The 26,053-nt window shown below is 41.5% G+C and overlaps 1 protein-coding gene across 4 annotated transcripts in view; it reads right to left on the bottom strand.

Moving 5' to 3' along the window:
• Positions 1-26,053, bottom strand: part of LOC109892866 (roundabout homolog 2) — a 131,335-nt gene that overhangs the window by 31,316 nt on the left and 73,966 nt on the right. For all 4 annotated transcript variants that reach the window (XM_031826774.1, XM_031826775.1, XM_020485709.2 and 1 more), the window contains 2 exons: positions 12,116-12,240; positions 6,576-6,747 (listed from right to left, as the gene is read on the bottom strand). In XM_031826774.1, the coding sequence (XP_031682634.1) occupies positions 6,576-6,747; positions 12,116-12,240 (297 nt within the window). The remainder of the gene's footprint in view (positions 1-6,575; positions 6,748-12,115; positions 12,241-26,053) is intronic.

Genomic DNA, 26,053 nt, shown 5'->3' with positions numbered 1-26,053 from the left:
AGCAACAGATACCATTATAAAAAGGGTCTAGAAGGGTCTTATATGGTGAGCTACCGAGTGTCTAGGACAGGCAAGCAGCATTCTATTGTGGAGGACTTAATTGGGATGGCAGGTAGCCTAGTGCTTAGAGCATTGAACTAGTAACTGAAAGGTTGCATGAGCAAATCCTCGAGCTGACAAGGTAAAAATCTGTTGTTTTGCCCCTGAACAAGGCAGTTATTCCTGCTGTTGGGACAATGCTGGGGGAAAAGTCCCAAAAACAACTATACAGGCAATGACTTCATCAAACAACACTGTTTCATGATGCATCAGTGACATGGCAGGAGATGTCTTGAAACAATTACTGCTTCGATTACAAGCCAGTTACAGCTGCATGAGTCAACGGACTCAGCTCCTGGAATATGTCCGATACGTTTATTGGGGGTCAATTAAGGAAGACATCCTCGACTGGAAACCAGGACAACAGGAGAGGATATTTTTTAAGTACTGGACAGTTTTGTGACATCAAATGGACTTTGGTAGTCAAGATGTGTTGGTATCTGTACTGACGGTGCAAAAGACAGGACGACATAGTGGAGTGGTAACACACGTGCAAGCAGTTGCTCCCAAGGCCACTTGAATAAATACACTGCAGCATCCACTGAGAGGCTCTTGCTGCCAATGGAATGTCTAACAGCTTGAAATACGTTTTGGACAATACAGTGAAAATGGTTCACTTTGTAAAAGCATGGCCCCTACACTAAGACTAGGAAACACTGTCACCACTGATAAATACATGATAATTGAGAGTTCCCATAAGCATTTCTCTACGGCTGGACTGCTTTCCACCTGGTTACCCCGGCCAACAGCTCTGCACCCCCCCCCCCCCCCCCCCCACTCCTCCTTTCCTCAAATGCAGACAGCTGATGTTCTGAAAGTGCTGCAAAATCTGAACCCCTACAAATCAGGTGGGCTAGACAATCTGGACCCTCTCTTCTTAAAATTATTTGTTGCTATTGTTTCAACCCCTATTACTAGTTCAACCTCTATTTTGTATAGTCTGGGATTCCTAATGATTGGAAAGCGGCCGCGGTCATCCCCCTCTTCAAAGGAGGAGACACTCTAGACCCAAACTGTTACAGACCTATATCCATCCTGCCCTGACTTTCTAAAGTCTTTGAAAGCCAAGTGAACAAACAGATCACCGACCATTTCGAATTCCACTGTACCTTCTCCGCTATGCAATCTGGTTTCTGAGCTGGTGACGGGTGCACCTCAGCCACCCTCAAGGTCCTAAATGATATCATAACCTCCATCGATAATTGACAGTACTGTGCAGCTGTCTTAATCGACCTGGCCAAGACTTTCGACTCTGTCAATCACTGTATTCTTATCGGCAGACTCAACAGCCTTGGTTTCTCCAATGACTGCCTCGCCTAGTTCACTAACTACTTCTCAGATAGAGATCAGTGTGTCAAATCGGAGGGCCTCTGGCAGTCTCTATGTGGGTGCCACAGGGTTCAATTCAAGGGCCGACACTTTTCTCCATATATATCAATGATGTCGCTCTTGCTGCGGGTGATTCTTTGATCCACCTCTACGCAGATGACACCATTCTGTATACATCTGGCCCTTCTTTGGACACAGCTTTTTGAATGCAGTCTATCACATTGCCATCCGTTTTGTCACCAAAGCCCCATATACTACCCACCACTGTGACCGGTATGTTCTCGTTGGCTGGTCCTCACTACATATTCAACGCCAAACCCACTGGCTCCAGGTCATCTACAAGACCTTGCTAGTTAAAGTTCCGCCTTATCTCAGCTCACTGGTCACCACAGCAACACCCATCCGTAGGATGCGCTCCAGCATGTATATTTCACTGGTCATCCCAAAAGCCAACACCTCTTTGGTTGCTTTTCCTTCCAGTTCTCTTCTGCCAATGACTGGAAAGAATTGCAAAAAATAAAAAAATCACTGAAGTTGGAGACTTACAGTTGAAGTCGTACGTTTACATACACCTTAGCCAAATACATTTAAACTCAGTATTTCACAATTCCTGACATTTAATGCTAAAAAAATATATATATATAAAAATTCCCTGTCTTAGGTCAGTTAGGATCACCACTTTATTTTAAGAATGTGAAATGTCAGAATAATAGTAGAGAGAATGATTTATTTCAGCTTGTATTTCTTTCATCACATTCCCAGTGGGTCAGAAGTTTAAATACTCAATTAGTATTTGGAAGCATTGCCTTTAAATTGTTTAACTTGGGTCAAACATTTTGGGTAGTCTTCCATAAGCTTCCCACAATAAGTTGGATTCATTTTGGCCCATTCCTCCTGACAGAGCTGGTGTAAGGGAGTCAGGCATGTAGGCCTCCTTGCTCGCACACGCCTTTTCAGTTCTGCCCACACATTTTCTATAGGGTTGAGGTCAGGGCTTTGTGATGGCCACTCCAATACCTTGACTTTGTTATCCTTAAGCCATTTTGCCACAACTATGGAAGTATTCTTGGGGTCATTATCCATTTGGAAGACCCATTTGCGACCAAGATTTAACTTCCTGACTGATATCTTGAGATGTTGCTTCAATATATTCACATGTTGCTTCAATATATCCACATGATTTTCCTTCCTCATGATGCCATCTATTTTGTGAAGTGCACCAGTCACTCCCGCAGCGAAGCAGCCCCACAACATGATGCTGCCACCCCCGTGCTTCACGGTTGGGATGGTCTTCTTCGGCATGCAAGCCTCCCCCTTTTTCCTCCAAACATAACGATAGTCATTATGGCCAAACAGTTCTATTTTTGTTTCATCAGACCAGAGGATATTTCTCCAAAAAGTATGATCTTTGTCCCCATGTGCAGTTGCAAACCGTAGTCTGGCTTTTTTATGGCGGTTTTGGAGCAGTGACTTCTTCCTTGCTGAGCAGCCTTTCAGGTTTGGTCTATATAGGACTCGTTTTACTGTGGATATAGATACTTTTGTATCGGTTTCCTCCAGCATCTTCACAAGGTAATTTTACATTGTTCTGGGATTGATTTGCACTTTTCACACCAAAGTACGTTCATCTCTAGGAGACAGAACGCATCTCCTTCCTGAGCGGTATGATGGCGCTTGGTATGGTGGCACTTCAGGCGCTTGGAAATTGTTCCCAAGGATGAACCAGTCATGTGGAGGCCTACAACTTTTTTTCTGAGGTCTTGGCTGATTTTTGGATTTTCCCATGATGTCAAGCAAAGATGCACTGAGTTTGAAGGTAGGCCTTGAAATACATCCACAGGTACATCTCCAATTGACTGAAATTATGTCAATTAGCCAAGCAGAAGCTTCTAAAGCCATGACATAATTTTCTGGAATTTTCCACGCTGTTTAAAGGCACAGTCAACTTAGTGTATGTAAACTTCTGACCCACTGGAATTGTGATACAGTGAATTATAAGTGAAATAATCTGTCTGTAAACAATTGTTGGAAAAATTACTTGTGTCATGCAAAGTAGATGTCCTAACCGACTTGCCAAAACTATAGTTTGTTAACAAGACATTTGTGGAGTGGTTGCAAAAAGAGTTTGAATGACTCCAACCAAAGTGTATGTAAACTTCCGACTTCAACTGTATATCAACCTCACTATCTTTAAACGTCAGCTGTCAGAGCAGCTTACCGATCGTTGCAGCTGAACACAGCCCATCTGTAAATAGCCCATCCAACCAACTACCTACCTCATCCCCATATTTGTTTTTGTTCTTTTGCACACCAGTGTTTCTACCTGCACATCCTCATCTGCACATATATCACTCCAGTGTAAATTTCTAAATTGTAATTACTTCACCACTATTGGCCTATTTATTGTCTTACCTCCTTACTTCATTTGCACACAATGTACATATATTTTTCTATTGTGTTATTGACTGTACGTTTGTTTATCCCATGTGTAACTATGTATAGTTTTTGTAACACTGCTTTGCTTTATCTTGACCAGGTCGCAGTTGTAAATGAGAACTTGTTCTCAACTGGCCTACCTGGTTAAATAAAGGTGTTCTCAACTGGCCTACCTGGTTAAATAAAGGTGTTCTCAACTGGCCTACCTGGTTAAATAAAGGTGTTCTCAACTGGCCTACCTGGTTAAATAAAGGTGTTCTCAACTGGCCTACCTGGTTAAATAAAGGTGTTCTCAACTGGCCTACCTGGTTAAATAAAGGTGAAATACAAATAAATAAATAAATAAACTCTTATTTTATTTTTATTTTCTGCACTATGCAATAATTTGGGCAGCGACCATGTAACGCTTTTACAACATACAGAAGTGCGCTGGTTATCAAGGGGCAAAGTATTGACATATTGTTTTTAATTGAGAAACGAACTTACAGTTTTCTTTACTGACCATAATTTTCACTTGTCTGACAGCTTGCAAGATGACAAGTTTCTCACACGACTGGCTTATCTGGGTGATGTTTTTTCTTGCCTGAATGATCTGAATCTAGGATTACAGTGTCTCTCCGCAACTGTATTCAATGTGCAGGACAAAATTGAGGCTATGATTATGAAGTTTTTCTCTGTCTGCATTAACAAGGACAACACACAGGTCTTTCCATCATTGTATGATTTTTTGTGTGCAAATGAACTCAAGCTTATGGACAATGTCAAATGTGATATAGCGAAGCACCTGAGTGAGTTGGGTGAGCAATTACGCAGGTACATTCCCGAAACAGATGACACAAACAACTGGATTCGTTATCCCTTTCATGCCCTGCCTCCAGTCCACTTACCAATATCTGAACAAGAGAGTCTCATCGAAATTGCAACAAGTGGTTCTGTGAAAATTGAATTTAATCAGGAGCCACTGCCAGATTTCTGGATTGGGCTGCGCTCAGAGTATCCTGTCTTGGCAAATCGCACTGTTAAGACACTGATGCCCTTTGTAACCAAGTACCTACAGTATGTGAGAGTGGATTCTCAGCCCTCACTAGCATGAAAACTAAATACAGGCACAGACTGTGTGGAAAATAATTTAAAGACTGAGACTCTCTCCATTACAACGCAATAATGCAGAGTTTTATGCATCCTTTCCAGCACACCCTTCTCATGAACCTGTGGTGAGTTATTCACAATTTTCTATGAACAAATAAGGTTTTATGTGTAAGACGGGTAAATAAAGTAAGTAAATAAAGTAAAATAATTGATTATTAATATATTATTTGTGCCCTGGTCCTATAAGAGCACTTTGTCACTTCCCACGAGCCTGGTTGTGACAAAAACTCACACTCACTCTTATGTTTAATACATTTATTGTATAGTGTGTGTGTGGCAGGCTTACAATGATGGCAAAAAAATAACAGTTGAGAGTGCGCTGACCCTGGTGCTAGAGGGGGTATGCAGCTGGAGGTTGAATGTTTGAAGGGGTACGGGACTTTAAAAAGTTTAGGAACCACTGCTCTGCCCTGCAGAACTCATGCTAGGTTTCTGTCAGAGGTTAGTGTGCAATCACACACACACGCAAAGGCACACACACGCAAAGGCAAACACACGCAAAGGCACACACACACAGGCACACAAACTGAAACACACACACAGACACACACACTCATTGAGGCTGTTTTGAATGCTTTGGCATGACCTGTGTTTACGGCACTGTGGGAATCCAATCTTTAACGAGACAGTCATTACTGTATAGCCTCACATGCACCGAAGCACAATGCCTTTGCCTCTACACATTCTGTGTAACAAAGCAAATTGTTTGAGGTAAGTCAACATAAACATCTGCCTAGAATCTACGGGCTATCTGTAGATACACTGAGTATACCAAACATTAGGAACACTTTCCTAATATTGAGTTGCACCTTTTCAGATCGCTGCAGCTGCAGCTGGCGACTGGAACGAGCTGCAAAGAAAAACACTCAAACTGGACAGTTTTATCTCAATCTCTTCATTCAAAGACTCAATCATGGACACTCTTACTGACAGTTGTGGCTGATTTGCGTGATGTATTGTGGTCTCTACCTTCTTCCCTTTGTGCTGTTGTCTGTGCCCAATAATATTTGTACCATGTTTTGTGCTGCTACCATCTTGTGTTGCTACCATATTGCTGTCATGTTGTGTTGCTACCATGCTGTGTTGTCATGTGTCGCTGCCTTGCTATGTTGTTGTCTTAGGTCTCTTTTTATGTAGTGTTGTGATTGTCGTGATGTGTATTTTGTCCTATATATATATATATTTTTTATTTTATATTTTTTTATTTTTTATCCCGGCCCCCGTCCCCTTGGAGGCCTTTTGGTAGGCCGTCATTGTGAATAAGATTTTGTTCTTAACTGACTTGCCTAGTTAAATAAAGGTTAAATTAATAAAATAAAAATGAATGCTTTGTACACTTAGTGTATGTGCTGTGACTGAGTGTGTGTGTGTCTGTCCCTGACTTGTGTGTATGAGCACCTTGATATACAATATATTTGTGTATCTGCACTTGCATTTTTATGTGCTATCATTTGTGTGTACATTCATCTGTCCCTGAACACTTTTTCAATATATTTACGACAGATCTGTGAGTGTGTGTGTGTGTGTGTGCGTGTGTTTGTGTTCCTCCCACAGACACTAACCACTCTCGACCTCCAGCAGGGCCTTGGTGAGGATGCTCCCGGCCACAGAGATGGCCTGACAGATGTAGTATCCCGAGTCCTCACTGAGGACGTCTGTGATGGTCAGCTCCCCGCTCAGAGACACAGAGTATCGGCCGGACTGGGCAGCTTCCTGGATGGGGAACAGCAGGATCTGGGGAGGCAGGAAATGACACAACACCACATAACAGGTAGGCTGAAACCAGTCAGCACAGGGGGGATAAAACATCACAACACCATGTCACACTGGTAGGCTGAAACTGGTCAGCACAGGTAAAGCATATCATTTTTTACTGTAATTTGCTCAGATCATTGTAAGAATGAGATATTTGTCTTATGTACATTTGACCTTCTTTTCACTCTGTCAAATTGTGGCGTAGCTAAAAAGTTGTTGATCCGTCCTCAGTTTTTTCCTATCACAGCCATTTAACTCTAACTGTTTTAAAGTCACCGTTGGCCTCATGGTGAAATCCCTGAGCGGTTTCCTTCCTCTCCAGCAACTGAGTTAGGAAGAACGCATGTATCTTTGTAGTGACTGAGCATATTGATACACCATCTAAAGTGTAATTAATAACTTCACTGCTCAAAGGGATATTCAATGTCTGCTTTTTTTTTTTACTGATCCACCAACAGGTGCCCTTCTTTGTGAGGTATTGGAAAACCTCCCTGGTCTTTGTGGTTGAATCTTTGTTTGAAATTCACTGCTTGACTGAGGGACCTTATAGATAATTGTATATGTGGGGTACAGAGATGAGGTAGTCATTCAAAAATCATGTTAAATACTATTATTGCACACAGAGAGAGTCCATGCCACGTATTATATGACAAGCAAATGTTTTATACTGAACTCATTTCGACTTCCCATAACAAAGAGGATGAATACTTGTTGACTCAAAGACATTTCAGCTTTTAATTTTTAATGATTTCGTAAACATTTCTAAAAACATAATTCCATTTTGACATTATGGGGTATTGTGTGAAGGCCAGTGACACAAAAACTCTAGTTAATCAATTTTAAATGCAGACTGTAACACAACATAATGTGGAAAAAGTCAAGGGGTGTGAATACTTTCTGAAGGCACTGTATGTGTGTGTGTGTGTGTGTTTGTTACATGCATGCAGTGTGAATACACTACCAGTCAAATGTTTGGACACACCTACTCATTCAAGGGTTTTTCTTTATTTGTACTATTTCTACATTGTAGAATAGTGGGGAAAAAAGTGTTAAACAACTGAAAATATATTTTATATTTTATATTCTTCAAAGTAGCCACCTTTTGCCCGTGCTTGGCATTCTCTCAAACAAATTCACCTGGAATGCTTTTCCAACAGTCTTGAAGGAGTTCCCACATACAGTGGGGCAAAAAAGTATTTAGTCAGCCACCAATTGTGCAAGTTCTCCCACTTAAAAAGATGAGAGAGGCCTGTAATTTTCATCATAGGTACACACTATGACAGACAAAATGAGAAGAAAAAAAATCAGAAAATCACATTGTAGGATTTTTAATGAATTTATTTGCAAATGATGGTGGAAAATAAGTATTTGGTCAATAACAAAAGTTTATCTCAATACTTTGTTATATACCCTTTGTTGGCAATGACAGAGATCAAACGTTTTCTGTAAGTCTTCACAAGGTTTTCACACACTGTTGCTGGTATTTTGGCCCATTCCTCCATGCAGATATCCTCTAGAGCAGTGATGTTTTGGGGCTGTTGCTGGGTAACACAGACTTTCAACTCCCTCAAAATATTTTCTATGGGGTTGAGATCTGGAGACTGGCTATGCCACTCCAGGACCTTGAAATGCTTCTTACGAAGCCACTCCTTCGTTGCCCGGGTGGTGTGTTTGGGATCATTGTCATGCTGAAAGACCCAGCCACGTTTCATCTTCAATGCCCTTGCTGATGGAAGGGGGTTTTCACTCAAAATCTCATGATACATGGCCCCATTCATTCTGTCCTTTACACGGATCAGTCGTCCCGGTCCCTTTGCAGAAAAACAGCCCCAAAGCATGATGTTTCCACCCCCATGCTTCACAGTAGGTATGGTGTTCTTTGGATGCAACTCAGCATTCTTTGTCCTCCGACGAGTTGAATTTTTACCAAAATGTTATATTTTGGTTTCATCTGACCATATGACATTCTCCCAATCTTCTTCTGGATCATCCAAATTCTCTCTAGCAAAGTTCAGACGGGCCTGGACACGTACTGGCTTAAGCAGGGGGACACGTACTGGCTTAAGCAGGGGGACACGTCTGGCACTGCAGGATTTGAGTCCCTGGCGGCGTAGTGTGTTACTGATGGTAGGCTTTGTTACTTTGATCCCAGCTCTCTGCAGGTCATTCACTAGGTCCCCCCGTGTGGTTCTGGGATTTTTGCTCACCGTTCTTGTGATAATTTTGACCCCACGGGGTGAGATCTTGCGTGGAGCCCCAGATAGAGGGAGATTATCAGTGGTCTTGTATGTCTTCCATTTCCTAATAATTGCTCCCACAGTTGATTTCTTCAAACCAAGCTGCTTACCTAATGCAGATTCAGTCTTTCCAGCCTGGTGCAGGTCTACAATTTTGTTTCTGGTGTCCTTTGACAGCTCTTTGGTCTTGGCCATAGTGGAGTTTGGAGTGTGACTGTTTGAGGTTGTGGACAGATGTCTTTTATACTGATAACAAGTTCAAACAGGTGCCAATAATACAGGTAACGAGTGGAGGACAGAAGAGCCTCTTAAAGAAGAAGTTACAGGTCTGTGAGAGCCAGAAATCTTGCTTGTTTGTAGGTGACCAAATACTTATTTTCCACCATAATTTGCAAATAAATTAATTAAAAATCCTACAATGTGATTTTCTGGATTTGTTTCATAATTTTGTCTGTCATAGTTGAAGTGTACCTATGATGACAGGCCTCTCTCGTCTTTTTAAGTGGGAGAACTTGCACAATTTGTGGCTGACTAAATATTGTTTTGCGCCACTGTATGCTGAGCACTTGTTGGCTACTTTTCCTTCACTCTGCAGTCCAACTCATCCCAAACCATCTCCATTGGGTTGAGGTCGGGTGATTGTGGAGGCCAGGTCATCTGATGCAGCACTCAATCACGCTCCTTCTTTGTCAAATAGCCCTTGCACAGCTTGGAGGTGTGTTTGGCCATTTTCCTGTAGAAAAATAAATGATAGTCCCACTAAGCACAAACCAGATGGGATGGTGTATCGTTGCAGAATTCTGTGGTGGCCATGCTGGTAAGTGTGCCTTGAATTCTAAATCACCAATCCACCTCCTCCTCCATGCTTCACGGTGGGAACTACACATGCGTAGATCATTCATTTACCTACTCTGTGTCTCACAAAGACACAGAAGTTGGAACCAAAAATCTTAAATTTGGACTCAAAAGACCAAAGGACAGATTTCCACCAGTTTAATGTCCATTGCTCATGTTTCTTAACCCAAGTAAGTCTCTTCTTGGTATTGGTGTCCTTTAGTAGTGGTTTCTTTGCAGGAATTCGACCACGAAGTCCTGATTCAAGCTGTCTCATCTGAACTGTTGATGTTGAGATGTGTCTGTTACTTGAACTCTGTGTATTTATTTGGGCTGCAATTTCTGAAGCTGGTAACTCTAATGAACTTATCCTCTGCAGCAGAGGTAACTCTGGGTCTTCCTTTCTTGTGGCGGGCTTTATGAGAGCCAGTTTCAGCATCAGTCTTGATGGTTTTTGCCACTGCACTTTAACATTTCCGGATTGACTGACCTGAAATTCCACAAATGTACTTTTAACCACGTATACCTATTAATTGAAATGCATTCCAGATGACTACCTCATGAAGATAGTTGAGAGAATGCCAAGGGTGTGCAAAGCTGTCATTAAGGCAAAGGGTGGCTACTTTGACTGGCACTGTACGTGTGTGTGGTTTTTGCTGCCTCCAATGTGTATTTCACGAGTTTCCAGGAGTGCGATGCTCTTTGACTCTGTCCTCGAAGAGGCTTAGAGCTGATCGGTGGAGAGCCCGTGGCTAGAGGTCAAGGGTGAAGGTATAATTGTGTGTGATGGCGAGAGGTAGAGAAGGAGGGAGAAAGGGAGGGGTCCACCGTGATGCTTAGAGGGGGGGATAGAGGGAGAAGAGGGTCACAGAGGAATAGAGGGAGGGATAGAAAGAGGGAAGAGAGGGGCACAGAGGGAATCATTTCGCTGCCCAGAGACAGCTAGACCAAAGAGAAGCCCTCAGTTCTGCTCTCCATGGGTATTGTGCTATTTAGAGCCAGGCAGTTTGGTGTTATCTAACACAGCCCTGGCAGGGCTACAAAGGGCTCTCTCTCTCTCTCCCTCTCTCCCTCCCTCTCTCCCTCTCTCTCTGCACCTCCTATACAGTACTCCCACATAAAATCCTTCGCTCTTTCCTTCCTTCTCATTCATTTACTTTTCCCATTCCCTCTTTGTCATTGGCAACTCTTTGTTTCTACATCTCCCACTCTCTAGCTATACCAACCAACCCCTCACTCCCTCTTTCCACCTTCACCCTCTTCATCTCTCTCCATCTCTCCCCCTCATCTGTCCCTAAGAGCGGTGCTACAGGCTCCCATGCACACACTCAACCACCAGGCCTTTCAGCATGTTGATGCTTCGCAGGACCAGTGACACACACACACACACACTCTCTCTCTTCGATGCCTAAGGAGCCTATATACTCCTGGTGAGATCTGCTCTAAAGTGTAATATATAAAGGGGATTGCACATTACACCACAGACACTAGAGTTCACCTGTGTGTGTGTGTGTGTGTGTGTGTGTGTGTGTGTGTGTGTGTGTGTGTGTGTGTGTGTGTGTGTGTGTGTGTGTGTGTGTGTGTGTGTGTGTGTGTGTGTGTGTGTGTGTGTGTGTGTGTGTGTGTGTGTGTGTGTGTGTTTGTTTAATCAGACATGACACCATATACGCCATCCTTTGTGGACCCCAGGAAGAGTATAGCTGCCGAGTTAAAATACTATCCAACAATTCCTTCAATGTGTGTGTTTCTCAGTGTGACTTGCCCAGGGACTGTGCTCAACCGAGAGAAAGCAGAGCCTGATAGCAACATTCAACGCTAGCAGAGCCAAGAACATGACAGACTAGATAAGGTTCTCCTTAGGATAACCTTTATTTAACTAGGCAAGTCAGTTAAGAACACATTCATTATTTAGAATGACGGCCTACCCCAGCCAAACCCTAACGACGTTGTGCGCTGCCCTATGGGACTCCCAATTATGGACGGTTGTGATACAGCCTGGAATCGAACCAGGTTGGTGGTCACATGGTAATTTTTAAACCATGTTTTAATGATACCAATGAATTGTGTTTATATTGTACCAGTTTTCATAAGGAGTTTTATATTATGTGTGGTAACTTCATCCACCATCAACTTTTTACTTATCTGTATCCATGTCAGCCATTTTGTGCCAAAACCATGCTGACTGAACACCAGTTTCCACAGTGGAGTGGTCATATTGGTGTATACAGAACGACTGTGACCTGACCTGATACAATATTCCATGGTGTGCGTTTTACCTGGCTGCCTTCTTTCTGCCAGAACACAGCGGGTGGAGGGTTGCCCTTGGTGCCACAGAGGAAGGTTACGGTGCGACCCTGGCCTGTGATCTGGTCCCGGGGTCGAACAACGATCTGAGGGGGCACTGTAGAGAGAGGGAAGAGTTTGTTAGAATATCTAAAAAGGATGTGCATGTTTTTATTTCTGCTGCACTGTGTGTTAACTCATTTCTCTACGTCAGGATGTGTGTGTGTGACCCTTTCTTAATGTGAGTGTGTGTCAGGTCTGTATGCACTGTGTATGTCAACCAAGCTGTCACCACTGACTCTGTGCACGTGTGCAATTCTTAGGGGCCCACCAAAACACTGTGTGAGGATAACAGTTCATCCCTTTCTATATAACACAAACACTACGGGCACACACACACACACACACACACACACACACACACACACACACACACACACACCTCTGTTTAAATCACCACTTTGACACCCAAACCTGCTTAAAGGGCTGTTTTGAAATGTCAGAAAAAGGACGAAGCATTTGACAGAAAACAGAGATGCAATGAGGGTGCTTTGTGTGTGTGGATTTCTAGTACAGACATCATTTTCCGGTACACACTTGACAATTTCTTGTACACACTTGTCTTCATTGAGAAACTCCATGTAGGCAGATGCGGCCACCACATTTAACATTGATAAAGAGCTTTAAAAAATGAGTACTGTTCGGTGCAGTGATAGAACTGATCATCACGTCCATGTCGCTACAGCAACGGCATTCGAACTTGTGCACGGTTTCTTCAATTACAATTTCTTCACATATTACATCTGTTTTCATGGGCTCGTGTTTTGAAGCCCTCTCGAGAAAAAACTGTTCATGTTGAAAAACCATGCTATTACAAACTTGCTTCCTCATATTATCGTTGCGATGCTGACCCGAACACGAGCCACTGCAGCTTATAGGACTAGGATTGTTTTTTAAAGCTCTACTTACAAGAATGTGATCCAGTGTAATTTGCAGCTAGTTAGCACTGGCTAGTTGAATTCTCATTGGCCTCTGTGTCCTTGCCAAAAGTATAGGATCATTGGAGCCTGCTCTTCTATATGCTAATTGGCTACCATATATGGGCTGCTGGAGGAGCATATAGAGGATCCCACTCTGCCTCTCTATCCAACCCTTGTAAAAATCCAACCTTGTAAAAATGATGTATTTGAAAGACAATAATAATAAAATGGGAAATAGGGGAGAACCCCCCCTCACTATATCCTCACAATCTCTCCTCCATGACACCTATCACACCCACGCACATACCCGAACACACACATACAGCAACCTCTTGATTGCTATTGATCACACCACAAGCTATTGGCTCATTTTGCACGGACGGACTGAATGTGTAATGATGTCACCTTTGCCCTTGTGGTGCCTAATTGATTTCTCATCTCCCTGCCTGATCCCCCTCTCTTATTTCACTTTCTCTCTCAATTGGAGATGGAGAGACGTTGGGAGGAAGAGGGGGTAGAAAGAAAGGTATTGAAGGCCAGGGGGTAGAGAGAAAGGAGAGAGGTGGGGTGTGTGTGTGTGTGTGTGTGTGTGTGTGTGTGTGTGTGTGTGTGTGTGTGTGTGTGTGTGTGTGTGTGTGTGTGTGTGTGTGTGTGTGTGTGTGTGTGTGTGTGTGTGTGTGTGTGTGTGTGTGTGTGTTCGTGTGTGTGTGTGTGTGTGTGTGTGAGAGCTGGTCCTGGGGCTCTGTTCACAAACAGAAACAGACCCCACAGAGCCCCAAGACAGCAACACAATTAGACCCAACCAAAATATAATTACTTGACACATTGGAAAGAATCTACAAAAAAACAGCAAACTAGAATGCTATTTGGCCCTAAACAGAGAGTACACAGTGGCAGAATACCTGACCACTGTGACTGACCCACAATTAAGAAAATCTATGACTATGTACAGACTCAGTGAGCATAGCCTTGCTATTGAGAAAGGCTGCCGTAGGCAGACATGGCTCTCAAAAGAAGACAGGCTATGTGCACACTGCCCACAAAATGAGGTGGAAACTGAGCTGCACTTCCTAACCTCCTGACAAAAGTATGACCATATTAGAGACACATGTTTCGCTCAGATTACACAGACCCACAAAGAATTTGAAAACAATTCCAATTTTGATAAACTCCCATATCTGTTGGGTGAAATACCACAGTGTGCAATCACAGCCGTAAGATTTGTGACCTGTTGCCACAAGAAAAGGGAAACCAGTGAAGCGCAAACACCACTATATTTATGTTTATTTAGTTTCCCTTTTCATATTTTAACTATTTGCATATCATTACAACACTGTATATAGACATAATGACATTTGAAATGTCTTTATTCTTTTGGAACTGTTGAGAGTAAAGTTTAATGTTATTTTTTTGTTGTTTAGTTCACTTTTGTTTATTAGCTATTTCACTTGCTTTGGCAATGTAAACATATGTTTCTCATGCCAGTAAAGCCCCTTAAATTGAATTGAAAGAAAGAAGAGATAGTTGGGGGGGAGTGAGAGGTCAGAGAGAGGTCAGAGAGAAGAGGGGGCAAAAAAGAGAGCGAGAGAGTAGAGAGACGGAGGGAGGTACATTTACAGATAGGAGGAAGTAAAAGGGAAAACGAGAGAGGTCTAGCAGAGCACAGAAATAGTGCCTTGGGTAGTATCCTCTTTACCTCTGCTCCCATTTCCTTTCAATTCATCAAACCAATAGACTTTCAAGGAGCAACATCTCAGCATTCATTATCGACCCACCTAGAGAAGTTAGTGTAACAGAAAAACTATGACCAATTCATTCGGTTACCTGCTCTGTGTATTTTCACTTTAAGAAATGTTTTTAATTCAGGATGGTTGCTCTATTTCCGAAGTGTGTACACTCTTGGAAAAAAAGATGCTATCTAGAACTTAAAATGGTTCTTCGGTTGTCTCCATGGAGAACCCTTTGAAGAACACTTTTTGATTCCAGGTAGAACCCTTTTGCTTGTTCTAAAATAGTTCTACCTGGAACAAAAAGGGTTCTACTATGGGGACAGCCGAAGAACCCTTTAAGAACCTTTTTTTCTAAGTGTACCACAAGCTTTCATCCTCCTCGATCGACCCCTTCTCCTTGCCACCCTCGCTCTTCGCACAGTGGGACATAAATCACTCGCAAAATAGACCCAGGGCAGAGGTCGCGGAGGGTCGTGTCCAGGGGTCAAATGAGACTCCATATGCCAACCCTAAAGGTCAACAAGGTCAAACCTGACATCCCCTGCTGTCTGTCATTTGGGCGTTGGGCTGTGGGGAAGAAGAAGAGCTAGCTAGCGAACAAAAGTAAACACCAGCAAAAGGCATAATCTATGTTTCACCATATTCTGTCTCAGTAGCTATCTCCGGGGCCTGCACTCCTATTGATTCAATCCCATTCTCACGGCTGACGCAAGTGCTGAAATAGTGAAGAAACGCAGCGTAATACCCACATCTTATGTAATCTCACCGTAGGCTTGTGCACACACAGACAGAGACACGTACAACAAAAATGCACTATTAAAACAGGCAAAGCCAACGTACAGTGCCTTCAGAGAGCATTCACAACCCTCAACGTTTTCCATAATTTGTTGTGTTATACAGTCTGAATTTAAAATGGATTAAATAAAGATAGTTTGTCACTGGTCTACACTCTAAAAACAAATGTGCTATCTAGAACGTAAAAGGGTTCTTCGGCTGTCCCCTTCAGAGAACCCTTTGAAGAACCCTTATTGGTTCCAGGTAGAACCCTTTCCACAGAGGGTTTTACATGGAACCCAAAATAATTTCACCTGGAAACCAAAAATGGTTATCCTATGGGGACAGCCAAAGAACCCTTTAGAAACCTGTTTCCTACGTGTCCACACAACACCCCATAATGTCAAATTGGAATTATGCTTTCGAAATTGAAACAAATTAATAAAAAAATGTAACGCTGAAATGTCTTGAGTCAATAGGTATTTAACCCCTTTGTTGTGGCAAGCCTAAATGAGTTCAGGAGTAAAGATGTGCTTCACAAGTCACATAATAATTTTCATATCTGTACCCCACACATACAGACAAAGACCAGTGAGGTTTTCCTATGCCTTGCAAAGGCCCCTATTGATAGATGGATACAAAAAAATTAAAGCAGACATTGAATATCCCTTTGAGCATGTTGACGTTATTAATTACACTTGGTGTATCAATACACCAAGTCACAGCAAAGATAAAGGTGTCCTTCCTAAATAAGTTGCCGGAGACGAAGGAAATCGCTCAGGGATTTCACCATGAAAACAGTTACAGAGTTTAATGGCTGTGATTGAAAACTGACAATGGATCAACAACATTGTAGTTACTCCACAACACTAACCTAATTGACAGAGTAAAAAGATGGAAGCCTGTACAGAAGGACGCCAAACCATGCATCCCAGGTACTAAAGTAATACCTCAAAAAATGTGGCAAAGCAATTAACATTTTGTCCTGAATACAAAGTGTTATATTTGTGGTAAATCCAATACATTACTGAATACCACTCTCTTCCAAACATAGTGGTGGCTGCATCATGTTATGGGTATGCTTGTAATCGTTAAGGACTGGAGAGTTTTTCAGGGTAAAAAAGAAAGTGAATGGAGGTAGGCACAGGCAAAATCCTAGAAGAAAACATGGTTCCACCAGACACTGGGAGATGTATTCACCTTTCAGCAGGACAATAACCTATTACACAAGGCCAAATCTACTCTGGAATTGTTTACCAAGAAGACAGTAAATGTTTCTGAGTGGCCGAGTTGCAAGTTTTATCTTCAAATCTATTTGAACATCTATGGCACGACCTGAAAATGGTTGTGCACTGTAGCAATGATCAACAACCAATTTGACAGAGCTTGAACATTTTTGAAAAGAATAATGGGCAAATGTTCAGGAAACCAGGTGTGGAAAGCTCTTAGAGACTTAACCAGAAAGACTAACAGATATAATCGCTGCCAAAGCTGCTTCTACAAAGCATTGACTCAAGGTTGTGAATACTTAGGTAAATGAGATATTACTGTATTTCATTTTCAATAAATGTGATTTATTTTCAAAAACATGTTTTCACTTTGTCATTATAGGGTATTATGTGTAGATGTGTGAGCGAAAACATTTTTAAATCCATTTTGAATTCAGGCTGTGACTATCATTAAATGTGAAGACTTATTTTTGTAACGGCTCTCTTCTATCTCCTCCTCTGACGAAGAGGTAGAACAAGGATCGGACCAAAATGCAGCGTGATGATGATTCATGATTTATTTAAATGAAGGAAAACCCTATACAAGCAGAAACTACAAAAATAACGAAATGAAATAACGAAAACCGAAAAAGCCCTATCTGGTGCAAACACAAAGACAGGAACAATCACCCACGAAAACACTCACAGAATATGGCTGCCTAAATATGGTTCCCAATCAGAGACAACGATAATCACCTGACTCTGATTGAGAACCGCCTCAGGCAGCCATAGACTACGTAGACACCCCACAAAACCCCTAAGACAAAAACACACCACAATAACCCATGTCACACCCTGGCCTGACCAAATAATTAAAGAAAACACAAAATACTAAGACCAAGGCGTGACAATTTTATCAAATCAATTCTCTAGGTTTAATTATTACGTGATGAAACTAACCATGTAAACATGAATTAACTAGGAAGTTGGGCCGCCACGGAAAGTGTTGCGATTACAAAGTAAAAAAATTCCAAATATAACTCAGATATTTTAATATCTGGTCAATTAATCTTCTATTAATGAATTATTAATTTTTACCTCATTTGTCTCATTCCAAACATCATAAAATTATTGGTTATCTGCACAAACCCTAGTTTACATAATGAATTAGCAATATACAAATTGGCTTAATTATTTATTTACTAAATAATCACAGAAATGCATAACAAACAAACAGTAGATATTAGTTACTAACAACAATAGAAAAGTCACGAGTGGGCTAAGCTGATATGACGGTTTGGTAGACAAAGGACAGGGGTGGGGACTGAGAAAGAGCGGGAAAGACAAAATCGATTCACTACACACAGTGGAAAATTCTAATCTTAGAAATGCTAATCCTTTGCACATGAACGGCCGCTCATTCTGAAAAAAATTGAAATGTACATATTTACGCCTGTATGTAGTTGTCTCTCCGTTGAAAACACTCGATCGTCCTGTAGAGTTCACCAGAGTCTCTGGTTAACTTTCCCAGAAGTCATGTCTTCGTGGTTGTAGATACTTCAGAGTACCACAATGTTCACAGAATAAATGCTTCAGCGGCTGTCGGTATTCCTTTTTCTAAGTTTACGTAGTTTCTAGCTGCAAACTAGTCATTTGTGTCATCTAGAATTTGCTCCTTCTACTGTAGTGAACGATAATCTCAGAGTTGAACAATTTCCAGCCATGTAGCCAAAACAACAGCTTCTGGGGCCTATAGAATTGTAGCCATTCCAACGTGGGGACTCTGTCCCAGCGTCCTCTGTCTTCTTAATTATTTGAGACGTCCGGCTTACCGTGGGTCTCTTTGGCGTGAAATGTACATTTCGTCACGGGTGGTTTTATACTCTGGAGTAGAAAAGGGCGGTTCCATGACGCCAACGTAATGTCTATGCTCACGTGGGCGTGGCCATTGATTTGGTTAACTTAATATGAAAACCCATACTCTCATTTAGAAGGTTAACATCACATTACATCATTTCACAAATAGTTTCATGTTTAATCACATACATTTCACAATATTTAGATATAAACATGACAGCTGGGAAATGTACACATTAAGAGAGAGTGTTATGTGTGTTTCCTGTCCTTCATGAGATGACCAAATGAAACACATTCGTCATAACTGTCCCTCAAGTGTCCACGGACCATTCCCACATTCTCAAAAAGTAGAAATCTTGTTTAGTTCTCCCATTTCGGGGATTAGGAGTTTTGAACTAAGAGGAGCTCTTGGTTCTGGTAGACCCTCTCAATACTGCATGGCAGTTTCTACCAGGTATTTAAGACCTGACATAAAGTCATAAAACTGTGGAGAGATAAATAGAGAGATAGAGAGATAGAAGGCTCTGCTCACACTTACTGGTCTGAGGCCAAGACACACGACCAACAACATTGGACACTTTATGGAACATCAAAGAAATACAGACATTGTCATCCTACAAGAAACATGGTATAGAGGAGAAGGACCCACTGGTTGCCCTCTAGGTTACAGAGACCTGGTAGTCCCATCCAACAAACTATGTGTGAAACAGGGAAGGGACTCAGGGGGTATGCTAATTTGGTATAGAGCAAACCTAACTCACTCCATTAAATTAATCAAAACAGGAACATTTTACATTTGGCTAGAAATTCAAAAGGAAATGATCTTAACAGAGAAAAATGTCCTCCTGTGTGCTACCTATATCCCCCCACTAGAATCCCCATACTTTAATGAAGACAGCTTCTCTATCCTGGAGGGGGAAATCAATCATTTCCAGGCCCAGGGACATGTACTAGTCTGTGGCGACCTAAACCAGACAAGAACCTGACACCCTCAGCACACAGGGGGACAAACACCTGCCTGGAGGTGACAGCATTCCCCCCCCCAACTATGACAACATAACCAACAAAAATGGGCCACAATTCCTGCAGCTCTGTCGCACCCTGGGTATGTTTATAGTCAATGGTATGCTTTGAGTGGACTCCTATGGTAGGTAAACCTATAGCTCATCTCTTGGCAGTAGTACTGTAGACTACTTTATCACTGACCTCAACCCAGAGTCTCTCAAGAGCGTTCACAGTCAGCCCACTGACGCCCCTCTATCAGATCACAGCAAAATCACAGTCTACAGGAATAGAGCAATACTCAATCATTAGGCATCAAAGCCAAAGGAACAGAGTAATATTAAGAAATGCTATAGATGGAAGGAATGTAGTGTGGAAACCTACCAAAAAACACTTAGGCAACAGCAAATTCAATCCCTTTAAGACAACTTCCTGGACAAAACATTCCACTGCAATAGTGAAGGTGTCAACTTGGCAGTATAAAATCTTAACATTATATTTGACCTATCAGCTTCCCTATCAAATCCAAAAAATATCAAACATAAAACTGAAGAAAATGAACAACAATGACAAATGGTTTGATGAAGAATGCAAAAACCTAAGAAAGAAATTGAGAAACCTGTCCAACCAAAAACATAGAGATCCAGAAAACCTGAGTCTATGCATCACTAAAACAATACAGAAATTCACTATGGAAAAAGAAGGAACAGCACATCAGAAATCAGCTCAATGTAATTGAAGAATCCATAGACTCTAAACACTTCCGGGAAAATTGGAAAATACTAAACAACACGAATAATTATCTTTCCAAAATTGAGATGTATGGGTAAACCACTTCTCCAATCTTTTTGGCTCTCTAACAAAGAACAAACAGCAAAAACAAATACATGATCAAATACAAATCTTAGAATCAACTATTAAAAGCTACCAGAACCCACTGGATTCTCCAATTACCTTGAATGAACTACAGGACAAAATAAAAACCCTCAAACTCCAAAAGGCCTGTGGTGTTGATGGTGTCCTCAATGAAATTATAAAATATACAGACAACAAATTCCAATTGGTTATACTAAAACTCTAACATCCTCCTTTGGAACCACGGACTGATCACCCAAATCCACGAAAGTGGAGACAAATTTGACCCCAATAACTACCGTGGGATATGCATCAACAGCAACCTTGGGAAAATCCTATGCATTATCATTAACAGCAGACTCGTACATTTCCTCAGTTAAAACAATGTACTGAGCAAATGTCAAATTTGTTTTTTTACGAAAATCTCGTAAATCTCAGTAAGACCAAAATAATTGTGTTCCAAAAAAGGTCCAGTTGCCAGGACCACAAATACAAATTCCATCTAGACACCGTTGCCCTAGAGCACATAAAAAACTATACATACCTTGGCCTTATCATCAGCGCCACAGGTAACTTCCACAAAGCTGTGAACAATCTGAGAGACAAGGCAAGAAGGGCATTCTATGCCATCAAAAGGAACTTAAAAATTGACATACCAATTAGCATCTGGCTAAAAAAATACTTGGATCAGTTAAATAATCCATTGCCCTTCATGGTTGTGAGGTCTGGGGTCCGCTCACCAACCAAGAATTCACAAAATGGGACAAACACCAAATTGAGACTCCGCATGCAGAATTCGGCAAAAATATCCTCAGTGTACAACGTAAAACACCAAAGAATGCATGCAGAGAAGAATTAGGCCGATACCCGCTAATTATCAATATCCAGAAAAGAGCCTTTAAATTCTACAACCACGTAAAAGGAAGCGATTCCCAAACCTTCCATAACAATGCCATCGCCTAGAGAGAGATGAACCTGGAGAAGAGTCCCTTATTAAGAAAGCTGGTCCTGGGGCTCTGTTCACAAACACTAACAGACCCCACAGAGCCACAGGACAGCAACACAATTAGATCCAACCAAATCATGAGAAAACAAAAAGATAATTACTTGACACATGGGAAAGAATTAACAAAAAAAAGAGCAAACTACAATGCCATTTGGCCCTAAACAGAGAGTACACAGTGGCAGAATACCTGACCACGGTGACTGGCCCAAACGTAAGGAAAGCTTTGACTATGTACAGACTCAGTGAGCATAGCCTTGTTATTGACAAAGGCCGCCATAGGCAGACCTGGCTCTCAAGAGAAGACAGGTTATGTGCACACTGCCCACAAAATAAGGTGGAAACTGAGCTGCACTTCCTAACCTCCTGCCAAATGTATGACCATATTGGAGACACATATTTCCCTCAGACCCACAAAGAATTTGAAAACAAATCCAATTTTGATAAACTCCCATATCTGTTTGGTGAAATACCACAGTGTGCAATCACAGCAGCAAGATTTGTGACCTGTTGTCACAAGAAAAGAGCAACCAGTGGAGAACAAACAACATTATAAATACAACCCACATTTCTGTTTAGTTATTTTACCTTTTGTATTTCAACCATTTTATTATTTAGCCTTTATTTAACTATGCAAGTCAGTTAAGAACAAATTCTTATTTACTCCACATTAGACAAGGGGCTTGATTACGACGACTTGACCAGGTGCAAATCCATCTACTTCGATCTTAGAATGATTGGTGCGGTTTTCAACTGGGACTTTTCCCCCTCCGAAGCTCCATCTCGAGAATAACAATGGCGATGCTTGATTTGAGGAGGCACACTCTCTTGCACATCGCCTATGGCTACAATAAATAATTAGCCATAATGGGCACAGCACTACACTGCTGAGCTTCAGAGGCAGGGAAAACAGAGAAGCATGAAAGTTCTCACTTGGGATAGCACATTGTGGGAACACACTGTAATGGATATAAAATATACATAACACCAAAATTGAGCGAACGTATCAGATGTGTCATAGGGAAGAGATGAGAAATGGCATCCAGCTACTACACGTTTTGGAAACTTAGTTCTATATTTAAAGCCACAATCCTGAATTAGTTTATCAGTCAAAGGTCATTTGGTTTGGTTTTAAGCTGAGGGATGGGGCTGGAGAAATGTCGGATGGCTCAAAATGGAGTCTTGCATTTATCCACCATGAAATAAAGACAATCGCTTTGAATTTAAAAAAGGGGAGTCCACTGGCTTTTGTTAAGTGTCTATTTCAACCAAGTACACACATAACTGAGAAAACATGAATAAGAGAGAGTCTATTTTAACCTGTGGTAGTTCAGGACTCTTTCTTTATGATAAGATAAATGAGGGAGGCATGTTCAGAAGGAGAGTGGTGGTCAGAGAGAGAGGTAAAAGCAGCTGTGAGATGGTGTGTGTGTGCGTGCATGTGTGTGTACAGATGTGTGTTCACGAGGAAGTGTGTGTGTGTGTGTGTGTGTGTGTGTGTGTGTGTGTGTGTGTGTGTGTGTGTGTGTGTGTGTGTGTGTGTGTGTGTGTGTGCGCATGAGTAAGTGATTGTGTACATTTGGTGTGTGTGTTTGTTTGTATAGCACTTTTCAACTGATTCCTCAGCCCCCCACATACTGTGCTTATGCTAGGCCAGATCAGAGTGCAGTTAGTTTCAGTGCTGAAGTTGAATGGAACACAGTAACTCACAGCAGGCCTCTATATCAAACTGCGGCAGACAAAGTGGTTACAACAGACGATGCACTAAGAGAAACGGGGCTCACAGTAGGTGCGCGTGCGTGTGCGTGAATAGGCCCTCAAATCCTCTAAAAGTTATACAGCTGTACCATTGAGAGCTTCTTGACTGGCTGTATCATTGCTTGGAATGGCAATAGCACCTTCCTTGATCGCGTGGCGCTACAGCTAACAATAGCTAACAAAATGGCTACACGGACAGATTTGACCCTTCTATCTTATTTGTATTTTTTGCACGCAATGTATTGAGATAAGCATCAATAGGTTGACACTCGTCTTTTACTATTGACTGCAAATGTATTGACATAATCATAAGTGTCAATTGGTTGACACTTATCTTTCTTTATTGACTGTGATGTATTGACTTAAGTGTCAACCTTGTTACACTCATCTTTTACCATTGAATGCAATGTATTAACAACAGCTTCTATCCCCAAACCATAAGACTGCTAAATAGCTAACAAAATGGCTACACGGACTGAGTTGACCTTTCTGTTTGTATATACAGTACCAGTCAAAAGTTTGGACACACCTACTCATTCAAGGGTTTTTCTTTATTTTTACTATTTTCTACATTGTAGAATAATAGTGAAGACATCAAAAATATGAAATAACACATGAAATCATGTAGTAACCAAAAAAACAAATCAAAATATATTTCATATTTGAGATTCTTCAAAGTAGCCACCCTTTGCCTTAATGACAACTTTGCACACTCTTGGCATTCTCTCAACCAGTTTCATGAGTTGGTCACCTGGAATGCATTTCAATTAACAGTTGTGCCTTCTTAAAAGTTAATTTGTGGAATTTCTTTCCTTCTTAATACGTTTGAGCCAATCAGTTGTGTTGTGACAAGGAAGGGGTTCAATTTCCGGGATGACTCTTTTCTCTGTATATATCAATGATGTCGCTCTTGCTGCTGGTGATTCTCTGATCCACCGCTACGCAGACAACACCATTCTGTATACATCTGGCCCTTCTTTGGACACTGTGCTAACGAACCTCGAAACGAGCTTCAATGCCATACAAAACTCCTTCTGTGGCCTCCAACTACCCGCACCCTCACGCCCAACTAGCATCACTACTATGGACGTTTCTGACTTAGAATACTCAGGGACCACGATCTAAAAGGTTGCTGGCCCAACGCTCTAACCACTAAACTACCTGCCTCCCCTTGCTACCTTGGTGGTCAATTTGCTGCAAAGAAACCACTACTAAAGGACACCAATAAGAAGAAAATACTTGCTTGGGCCAAGAAACATGAGCAATGGACATTACACCCGTGGAAATCTGTCCTTTGGTCTGATGAGTCCAAATTTCTGATTATTGATTCCAACTGCCGTGTCTTTGTAAGATTCAGAGTAGGTGAACGGATGATCTCCGCATGTGTGGCTCCCACCATGAAGCATGGAGGAGGAGTTGTAATGGTGCTTTGCTGGTGACACTGTCTGTGATTTATTTAGAATTCAAGGCACACATAACCAGCATGTCCACCACAGCATAAATCTGCAGTGATATGACATCCCATCTGGTTTGTGCTTAGTGGGACTATCATTTCTTTTTCAACAGGACAATGACCCAACACAACTCCAGGCTGTGTAAGGGATATTTGACCAAGAAGGAGAGTGATGAAGTGATGCATCAGATGACCTGGCCTCCACATTCACCAGACCTCAACCCAATTAAGATGGTTTTGGATGAGTTGGACCACAGAGTGAAGGAAAAGCAGCCAACAAGTGCTCAGCATATGTGGAAATCCTTCAAGACTGTTCGAAAAGCATTCCTTATGAAGCTGGTTGAGAGAATTCCAAGAGTGTGCAACGCTGTCATCAAGGCAAAATTTGGCTACTTTGAAGAATCTTAAATATAAAATATATTTAGACTTGTTTGACACTTTTTGGTTACTACATGATTCCATATGTATTATTTCATAGTTTTGATGTCTTCACTATTATTCTACAATGACAATGTAGAAAATAGTGAAAATAAAAGCCCTTGAATGAGTAGGTGTGTCCAAACTTTTGACTGGTACTGTATATATATATATATATATATATATATATATATATACAACTTTCTTTGCAGTCTCTATGCACACTCACAGGGCCCTACACAGTAACACACACACATTGACACTCCAACATACACACACTCACAAACACTCATAATTTGTTCACACACACACATGCACATACAATACATTTATACTGACTCTACACATACACATACACACACACACACACTCACACAATCATATTCGCTGCTGCTACTCTGTTTATCATAATATCCTGATGCCTATTCACCTTACCCCTATACATATGTCCCTCTATTACTCCAGTATCGCTGTACATTGTAAATATGGTATTGGAACTGACTAACCCTGTATATATTATGCTTACTTACTTTCTCGTGTTCTTCTTATTTTTATTTCTCATGTATTTTTGTTCTACCTTATGTTGTTTTAGTATTACATTGTTATGGATTACTGCATTGTTGGGTTTAGAGCTAGCAAGAAAGTCATTTCACACACACACACACACACACACACACACACACACAGTAAGCAACAAAGCACAGCCATGTCCTCGGAGAGAGCTCCTCAGGGGCTAAGAGTGACAGGCAGCTGTCACAGTCACACGATGATGTCGACAGACAACAGCCACATACATACGCTCGAGTAGACCCGCTCGCAATTAAAAATGCACCCAAACGCTATTAATACTGCATCAAAAAGACAATGTTTTCAGCTTGAGAGGACTTGTAAAAG

Source organism: Oncorhynchus kisutch, linkage group LG6 (assembly GCF_002021735.2).
Source record: "Oncorhynchus kisutch isolate 150728-3 linkage group LG6, Okis_V2, whole genome shotgun sequence".
Lineage (NCBI taxonomy): Eukaryota > Metazoa > Chordata > Actinopteri > Salmoniformes > Salmonidae > Oncorhynchus > Oncorhynchus kisutch.
Note: the sequence above shows the minus strand (reverse complement) of the source record. Positions and strands in the feature narration are given on the sequence as shown.